The 10,049-nt window shown below is 34.8% G+C and overlaps 1 protein-coding gene across 1 annotated transcript; it reads right to left on the reverse strand.

The window, feature by feature from the left end:
• Positions 1 to 2,558: 2,558 nt before the first annotated feature.
• Positions 2,559 to 3,793, reverse strand: LOC145689304 (uncharacterized). Its single transcript, XM_081763445.1, has one exon. The coding sequence runs from the start codon at positions 3,669 to 3,671 to the stop codon at positions 2,574 to 2,576; it is 1,098 nt and encodes a 365-aa protein (XP_081619571.1). The 5' UTR covers positions 3,672 to 3,793; the 3' UTR covers positions 2,559 to 2,573.
• Between the last annotated feature and the right edge of the window lie 6,256 nt (positions 3,794 to 10,049).

Consider the following 10,049-nt stretch of genomic DNA (forward strand, 5'->3'; position numbering starts at 1 on the left):
CACTTCTCATTAGCTTTTGCTTTTTGCCTCTATATTTCAATGCTTATATATATATATATATATATATATATATATCTTTCACTCTGTAACAGTCTTCAAGAAAATGCACATCGGCGAACATTTTGTGCGGAGCATTTGAAATTAATGTTGATGCTATCAATATTTTGAAACATAAATCGATAATATTTGGATTATTTGCTCGATATTAAACAAAGAGGAAGTGAATCTAGGTAAAATTCCTGAACATGTATGATACGAATGAGATTCAGGAAAATACTTCTGGTCAGGGTTGGCAAAAACCATGGTTTTTATTTAAAAAAAAAAACAAAAAAAACGGTTTACGAACTTTTTTTGTTTAAACCAGTTGGTTTTTTTGGAAAAAAAAAAACAGCTGGTTTAAACCACCTTGGTTTAAACCAGCCAACCCTGCTTCTGGTATTGGTAATTCTAAATAAACTATGGATCAACTACATGAAAAATAAAGGCATTACTCGAGCAGACGGTTCTACCAAATTTTTACAAATTTCTTACATTTTCAGTTGAGGTTAGAGCGTAATATTTCTTTTAGCAGAGCATACACTAATGAGGAACTCCATTACTATTTTCAGATTGATTTCAGGAGGGGTTAGTATAATAAATACAATGTGGACGTATGGCATAAAAACTAGTGCATAAAACACGAACCAACTTGTGTTAGTTTGCCACTAAAAAGCACGAATGCTATCTAACCGAGCCAGGGCATAAGAGCAGCAGGGGGCCCAAGCGGTAGCGAGGGGGTGCGTCCGTAGATAACAGGCGTGTCAGCAACGGGGGTATACACATACACGAGAATAGTGAAAGAGCACACTTACACGTACAATGCTTTCACTATCACTCAAAACTAATTTCAATATGCTATGCAGACAGAATTACTTACACTTACACTTTCATACCTTCACAAAAAAAAAAAAAAAAAAAAATTTCACATCACAATTATTCTGCCTACATATAATCTATTTGGTACAACTATCTGTTCGAGCGAACCCAAAATAAATAAGTAAATTGATAAGCAGTAATGGTACTGGTAATTGTAAATTCGACGTTGGAGTATAGCAGAATTGTAAAGTTCTGCTCGAGTACTAATTCACTCTGTACTCTCCAAAAACAATCATATTATAAATCTCACCGTGAAAATTTCAGCAGAGAGTCATTCTTATCCTCAGCTGGAACTTTTCAAAAAATCAACATTGCTACACAAACTACATCTAAGGAAGAATGTAAGTCTTGGACGTTAATTGTATGCTATCAAATAACTTAGTAATTTAGTATTTCTGCTACAAGGTTTGAAAGTTAAACTGAAACATTCTTCAAATTCAACCTGCTTCTTCTTAGGCTTGTGTATAGCCCGCTCCCCCCAGTTCTTTGTCACCGGAACTGGAAAAGTCACTACTACTACTTATATCGAGAACAGAACCCAACCAACCCCTGCGGGGCTTCTAACCCGTTCCTACTACTACTACTACTATTGCTACTAACTACCACTACTACTACTACTACTACTATTGCTACTACTACTACTGCTACTACTACTACTACTACCGCTACTACTACTACTACTACTTATACTAAAGCCTCCTTACCACAAGATTTACATCTTAAATCTTTATAACATGCGATTCCGATTCATTATGAACTAGTATGAATCGTTAGAATCACTATGATTCGTTAAAAATCACTGGGGGGAGCGGGCTATACTCAATCCTCTTCTTATATTGAGAGAAAATATAAAACAAGCTAAACCTAAAATAACGATGGATAGAAGTAAAGTACACGTAGTTCATCCGCAAAATAGGTAACAAACTGCAACTAACCTAACCAAATAACTAGTTTTAAATACAAATCTATACTCTGGATATTATGCCTGAACTAAACTCTAGCAACCGAACTTGATTAATAAAAAATCGAGAAAGGAGATTTGGGAAAAAATGTAAAATGCAAGTTAATCTTTTAATAAATCGATAACATCGAATTAAGAATACTGTATATTAAACATGAAACCAAAACGACTACAGAATTGTAAGCTGCCTGAACCTCGTGAGTTTTAAATACAGCTAAATTATACTTGCGGTAAAAAAAAAAAAAAAAAAAAAAAATCCATGTTATCCATTATCCAAAGAGCTTTAGTACCGGTACTAATGAAAATATGTAAACAAATTAGTGTAAACAAATACTGAATTTTCATGTATTACATATAGGGATACGGGAATTGTTGAAAAGTATCAGTAAGACAGCTGTGGAGACTGGATCTCAAACGAACTATCCACTCAAGATATTCTATGAAGTTTGTTACAGGCCAAATCCACAGCATGTAACTCCAAACATTTGAAGATCAGATGACCATCAATAATTGGTTACGTTGATGATGTAAAATCAAATGTGGAAAAATTACTTTTGTTTTAAGTGGACTTACCTACTCACGTTGGTAGAAGGTAAGTGTCCCTTGTACATTATATAAACAATACACATCCGGTCAATTTACACTTGCACTTTTAACTTGTTCGCACAGCACACGATTCTTCTTCTTTAGATTATTTTCACACAAAATAACAGCACTTTAAAAACTGAATTGTGCACCACATAAAACAGAAAAAACAAAACTGAAATAAGGGACTTACCTGATATGGTAGTAGGGCATCTCGATTCTCATCCATGTTAGTAATTTCAAACGTTGGCGGCTGAGGAAAAAATCCTTTTCCTGGATATGATGTACTTCGCTTAAACTTGCTAGGAGAAATTACCATCCCTGAGTGCTGATGATTAAACGTTGGACTTGGTTTCCGATTTCCCAAATTACCCATATTTCCCATCGAAGAAAGCGGATTTAGGTTTGGCACAGATCTTCCTCTATTCCATGGTGACAAACTCGTCATATTCGCCTGATTTTGAAGTCCGGGTGACCACGTATTTTGTTGTGGACTAGACCAAGATGGGTATCCCTTGTTAGCCATAAACATATTCTGGGGATGATTTTGTTGTTGTATATGCCGAGATAAATTATGAGGAAAATTATGTGTTGCTGTAATTGCTCGCCTCTGAGGAGGCTGCCCTTGTGATTGAGGTAAACCAGCAATTTGGGGTCCTAAACTAGTATTAAATAGAGGGTTAGGGTTAGAAGTAGGAAAATTCTGAAAAGGTAAAGTCCCATTTACAGCAGGTACGTTTAAACTGTGCAAAAGGCCACCATCTTCCATTGAACCTGATGACCAAAGGCTAGCTGTTGACGTATTACTAGAATTAATTACATTAAGACTAGGCTCAGATACATTGAATCCGGTTCCTAATTGAAGTGGTGTAGTAACTGTTGTACCGCCTTGTCCTTGATCATTTGTCTTGTTGTTTTCCGTCGGTACGCCATTTCCTATGTTTCCTGTTGTGTTCTCTTCTTCTTTGGTTTTCACATTTTGCTCCCCACTCACTTCAGGATTTGGAGATAACTGCTGTTGTGACTTTACAGCAGATTTCTCCATCAGGAGTTCATCTTGCATTGCAGTGTGTTGATGTGATGAGATGGTATCCGGCACAGATGTAGGTGTGGTAAAAAATAACGATGTGGTGCTCGTCGAACTTGCGGGGTAATCCACAGACGAAACAGATCCTATGCTAGAATTCACACTAAACTTGAAATCCCCCATTAGAGTGTGTTTTTGCGTGTAGTAATTTCTTATTTACGGGGGAACAATCTTAAACTCACACGCACACGTCCTTCATCTGGTGCACCACCTTCGAGGAACGCTGGTAACGAGACTTTTGTTTCTCATTGGAAATGTTTTATCCATAGATGGCAGCATCATCACCTGCGGCGAACGTATGGCAATGCAACGCTGATTATGATTGGCAGATTGCTATATGCGTTTGTATTCTTATTGGACAATGTTTACATTATGACAACATTCCAGATTGAAATGGTGTTTACCAGCTGGGTGCTAAATCAGCTGATGGACCATGTTTACAAAGAACGTCTGCAGATTATGTTTAAAACATAGTACGATGCTTTATTGGGCCGGGTATTTTGCTCAGTTTTAATCGCAACGAATCTCTGCATAGTACTATTATATAGCGGCTATTACAAAACAAAAATAGTATATTTTATTCTCCTATTGCATTTATTGATTAATTTTTAAATATAAAATGTGGCAAAGGACCACAAAATAATGAAATGCGAGGTTTGTACTTCTCTCAAGTAACCACTAAAATTTATTTTTAAAAATCTAAATGCTTAAATTATTAAGATTTATAAGTTAAACTCCTTATATTGTTATTAGGCTCTAATAAATAGCCAGAAGCATGAGATTGTTTAATTATTATTATTTTAATAAAGTTATTTCCAAAAAGTGAAAAATGTGTTGCCATAAACTAAGTGCAATATTCCGAGTAATATTTAAAGCGATTAAATAACGTCAATAATATTAAATACAGGGTTACACTGAAAACCGAACTACAAGTATGGTTCTACGATTCCCTTCCCAAACAACTAGCTGCTCGTTCATCGCATAGAAAAGATTGGTGTATCCAAAATATTTGAACCCCCCCCCCCTCCTTTCGATATGTATTTCAACGAAAGCATAATGATAAAAATTCCATAAGAGAGCCTCTCTATTTTGGGGATTGTTCACGGTGGCTCAGTGGTAGAGCGTTCACCTCCGGTTGATGGGTCCTTGGTTCAATCCCAGCTCGCGCCAGGTGAGCTTTGTGGTGGATAAAGACCGTGTGCGTGGGTTTTCTGGAGGTTCTTCCGTTTCCTCCTACTTTCTTCATTGCACCATTTAGTTCATTTCTCATCATCACCGTCTCCTTTAGCCTAGCTGACATAACCGTAGAACGTCAAACTTAAAGATTTCATTTCATTTCTATTTCTATTTTGGGGATAAATTTTGAACCCCTGTATTCCCTTTAATCCAAGTGGCGTGATATAAAAGTCAGTTTGAGGTAATGTTCCAAAATTTACTTTAAACAGTTCAGCAATTTTCCTGTGATGCGATCATAAAAAATCACACAACTTCGATTTAAATGTGAAGCAAGTGATTATTTAAAAAATATATATATATATCCCTCCCCCGTTGAAAACGGAAATTTCGAAAATGCTAGAAAATATCTTTCTATTTATTTGTAATAAGGAGTTTATATACTGAGTTTCTCCTCCTAACTTGACGTACTTGTCAGGTAATAATTTTTTCCACACAAAATTTTGACCCCTCCTTCCCCCATTGGAATACACATTTTAATAAAGATGCCATGATTAAAAAAAACAGTTCGAGGAAGATGGTAACTTCCAAAAATTCATTTCAGACGGTTCAGCCGTTTTCCCGTTTCCCACCCGAACAAAATCAGTTTCGTTTATACCAGTGGTTTTCAACCTAATTCCTATCATGACCCTCATTTTATTACATCCTCTTTCCAGCGACTCTCTTATAATTTCTGGTTTGTAATAAGCTTGTATGGGACTTTTAATATACATATTGCGGAAATCTCACAATATTCATCTATGTTATAATACTAGAAACCCATTTTTGTATATAGTGGATACAGTAATTTCTCTAAAAGTATTACAAGTATCGAATACGATCCGTCATACTGTTTCAAAATGGAGGCCGTTTGATAATTTTAAAACTTCAGTAACTCCCTTAATTTTGGTTATATGATAAAAAAAAAAAAAAAAAGATTTCTAATTTTGATATGAAAACTTGGACAGTTGTTAAGAAAGTTATTGAGTATTTTAACACTTAAAGGGTCAAGTCCCAAAATCAGGTGTTTTATTCCGTGGCAGCAGCGTTCACTGGCCTATTGAATAACAAGTGAAATGTGCATAATATACATTCACATGATCCCCGTAATAGACCAAATGTGCATAAAATTTATGCACATGGCGCTTAAACTATTAAATGACTTGATAAGGTGTGTCACGAAGATTGAAAAAATGAAATGAAAGTTTAACGTCCCACGGTTATGCCGGTTAGGCTAAAGGAGACGGTGATAATGAGAAATGAGTGAAATGGTGGAATGAAGAAAGTGGGAGGAAACGGGAGAACCTCGAGAAAACCCACGAGCACGGTGTTTGTCCACCACAAAGTCCACACGGCGCGAGCTGGGATCGAAGCAGGGACCCCAAGCACCGGAGGTGAACGCTCTACCACTGAGCGACCGCGCCCCCGTCACGAAGATTGAACCTGACATTGCCGCACTAGAGAAATCACACCATACTCAAGTTTCTTTTTAGCTTTCAATTTTCATTCTCTTTCAATAAGCAGGTTTTATTGCATTTGTATTTTTCTGGTATTTCAATATGCACTTCCCATTAGTTTCATATCGTACCTCTTTCATTTAAATCGATTTTTAAACAACTCTGCACCTCTTGAAAATGTTTAGTAGACCTACTTTTTTGTTATTTTTAACAGTATGTATAAAAATAAAAAAAAACATGCCAGCCAGAGCAAAATTCAAAATAATAGTTAAAACATTTTCCGGAATCAGATTCTAACTATATTTATCTCTTCCGTCTATCTTCGCGACCTCCATGAAACCCTCTCGCGATCCCCCTAGGGGTCGCGAACCCCAGATTGAGACTGGTTTATACTAGCTCAAATGCCTGTGCTAAGCATGCGAGAACAGATTTACAGAAAGTGTTTGAAACCCCCTTAGTCTACCCAATTCAATTCAATTAAAATATAATGATAAAGTCACAATATATATTTTAGCATGTGTTTTTGAACCCCCTACCCACTTAGGATACGCCGTTTAATAAAAGTGACAAATTTTAAAAAAACAGCTTGGGGTAGGTGCAAATTAGATGTTCCAAATTTATTTCAAATGGGTGAGCTGTTTATCTATGATGTGTTCACAAAATATAACGTCGACTTCAATATGGCAAAAAAAAAAAAAAAAAAAAAAAAAACTAGAAAATGCTCTCCTTTCCCCCTTCCATATTTCAAAAACGGTTGGATGCTTTAACTTTTCCAGCTTATTTTTAATGAAGAGTTGATATACCGATCTCATGTTCCTAGTTTGAAAAGCTCGAAAGATATTTTATTTTCCATATACATTTTGAGCCCCACATATTTTCTTAGAATACGTCCTCGAACCAAATGACATGATAAAAATCTAGTTCGAAGTAGGTACTATATTAGAAAATACATTTCAAACTGTTGAGTCGTTTTCCTAAGATTAGATTACGTACATCGGTCACATTCAATGTGGCCCAAAATAGACCAAAAACAATACGTAAAATGACCCTTCCCCCCTTAAAAAGGGAACTTTTAGAAATGATGGGACAACTGTCTCATATGTAACGACGATTATGAGTTTTATGTATCGTGTTTTATCTTCCTAACTTGACATGTTTAAGGAATACTTAATTTTTGAAAATTTATGGGTCCCTTGTTCCCCCGTAGGATACGTAATTTAATAAAATTGACATGATAAAACCCAGTTCGAGGTAGATGATAATTATATTTCAAAATTTCTTTCAAACAGTTCAGTCATTTTCCCATGATTCGATCAATCACAAGACCAGTTTCATTTTTAAGCAGTTTGGTTTAGCAAGAAAAGCTCTTTATACAGGGTGTCTCATAATTTTAGCCCTTCCCGTTTAACAATGACCACTTGTACATTAGTATTCTTCATATTAAATATGTTAGCATGTTAGTGAAAAAGTCGAGAAGTCCTATTCTACTTAGTCCAGCATGTCCGTGACACGAACACAGAAATTTTGAGAAGAGTCAAAAATTACCATGCTTTCAGTGGGACTCGAACCACGGATATTGTCACCAGCAACTCGCCATCACGTATCTATGCTATATTGCAATACAAGGTTGTGTTTAAATTTACGGAGCTGCCAGTGGTGTCAAAACGCATAATGATAAATACAGCAAATAATTTATTCACTGAGACGCGTAATAATAGATTAAAATACCATTATTCTACGGTTTTTTAGACAAGTGTCAATATATACGGTATAAAAAGAAAGAGAAAGAAAGACAGAAATTGCCCCAAAAAGAATACTGCAATTGACCGTGATAATCAAGCAGATAACTCGATACAAGATCAAGACGAAGACACCACCTAGAAAGCGAACTCATAGAACTCAATGAGAGAATTGTGATGATGACCAAATAACTATTAAGATGATAATGAAGATAATGAGTTACAAAAGCAAAGGAACTTTCCTATAACAAAGTAGAAATAAGCATTTATACATAAAACATACACATACACACATAAACGCAAAGCATGTATCAGCATACTTGATAACCTTTGAAATATAATTGATGTATTATTAGTGATAACTTTGCATGTTTCTCTTTATAGACACTTTTGACTGACGATAGGAGTGAAGTCTCCTAATCGTGAATATATATAGTTTCTGTATTCATATGTTTCGAAATAACCCATAAAAATTGGGTCAATGTTACTAAAGGGTACGAATTCATGTTTCTAGGAAACAGCTATAAAGAATTTTGTTCATATTTCAAAAATATATATTTCACTGGATGGGAAAATGGAAGGAAAGCGGGGAGTAGGAAAAAGAACACAACTGAAGGATGATTTGAACATATTGGGAGTTAAAAGAGGAAGCTGCATTTCAAGAAACGTGGAAGAATCATTTCCAGGCTCGAATATAAGAGAGAAAAAACATAGTCCCAGAGACAGAATGCTAAATAATAATAATAATAATAATAATAATAATAATAATAATAATAATAATAATAATAATAATAATAATAATAATAATAATAATAATAATAATAATAATAATAATTCACTGAAAATCTTGTATTTAATAGCATATTATGAACAATATTTTGAAAGAAAAATCAGAAAGGGTAGTTAGCTGATACGGATACAGGATCTAGTTAATTTGAAGTAGGCTGCTTTAGTCTGCAGACGCCTGTTGCTACCGGGTGGCCAGGGAAGGCTCAGTCCCCTGAAATTGGCAGTTGTTTGCTGATATATATGAATTTAAAAATAAACTCGTGTTAGACGGTCTTATAAATTATTTCGACCCCCCCAGTCTTAGTATTGTGGCTACGAAACTGATACTGCAGCCCCAAGCCCAAGACATGTAGTAGTCCACGAGGAATGTAATGACATTTTTACAAATTTTAAAATATAATTACATTTTAGTAAAATGTCTAGTTTATATTTTTTATTTCACTGTATTTAAAACGTGATGTTAGATTATTAACTAACAAACAGAAATCTCGAAATTGTTGAAATACCTATTCCCTTACATTGAATTTGAGTTAAAGTTCTAATACTGAATTTCACACCTTTAGCTTAAGTAAATCATCAAATTGGGCATTTTCTGAATAAATAGGAGGAATTTGATGTTTATATAAAATTTATATAAGCACCTCTGTTCGCTTTTAGTTGATGGGTTGATGGTTTTTGCAATTTATATAATGCCCTCTGTTCGCCTTTAATTGTAAAATTTTCGAAGAAACATATGTTCAGTTATTTCAAATGAGGAGTTTTAGCACCGCGTTTAACTTTCTAATTATAGAGACTCGTGTCTGATTGCATTGGATTTGATGTAAGCATTCTGTTCAACAGTAAGGCTAAATAAGATAGGGGCCCTAAAGCTTAACGAGTGATCAGAACCACATGAGCTCCCGTCGGGAATCAAACTCAGGGTTTCCCATGAAAAAGGTGTGTGTGTTATTAACGTAACCACGAGGGAGCTAGACTCGTTTTTCAATTAACTATTCTTGGTGAAAAAAAAATGTTGAACTCATTTTAACCCTCTCCCCTTAAGCAGTGAACGAATTGAATAGTTTCTCAGGGGGAATGAATTTCACCCATACACGCACCCAGCCAACAAACACACATACATTATCTACTTATCTCTCTCTCTCTCTCTCTCTCTCTCTCTCTCTCTCTATATATATATATATATATATATATATATATATATATATATATATATATATATATATATATATATATATATATATATTCTAATACCAACTATTATTATTATTATTATTATTATCGTATTACAAACTAAATAGGTCCAA

This window comes from Thermobia domestica, chromosome 1 (assembly GCF_964235325.1).
Source record: "Thermobia domestica chromosome 1, izTheDome1.hap1.1, whole genome shotgun sequence".
In the NCBI taxonomy this organism is placed as follows: Eukaryota; Metazoa; Arthropoda; class Insecta; order Zygentoma; family Lepismatidae; genus Thermobia; species Thermobia domestica.

Excerpts from the sequence above, each read along its gene's own strand:
- LOC145689304 (XM_081763445.1), bottom strand. The coding sequence starts at position 3,671 with ATGGGGGATTTCAAGTTTAGTGTGAATTCTAGCATAGGATCTGTTTCG.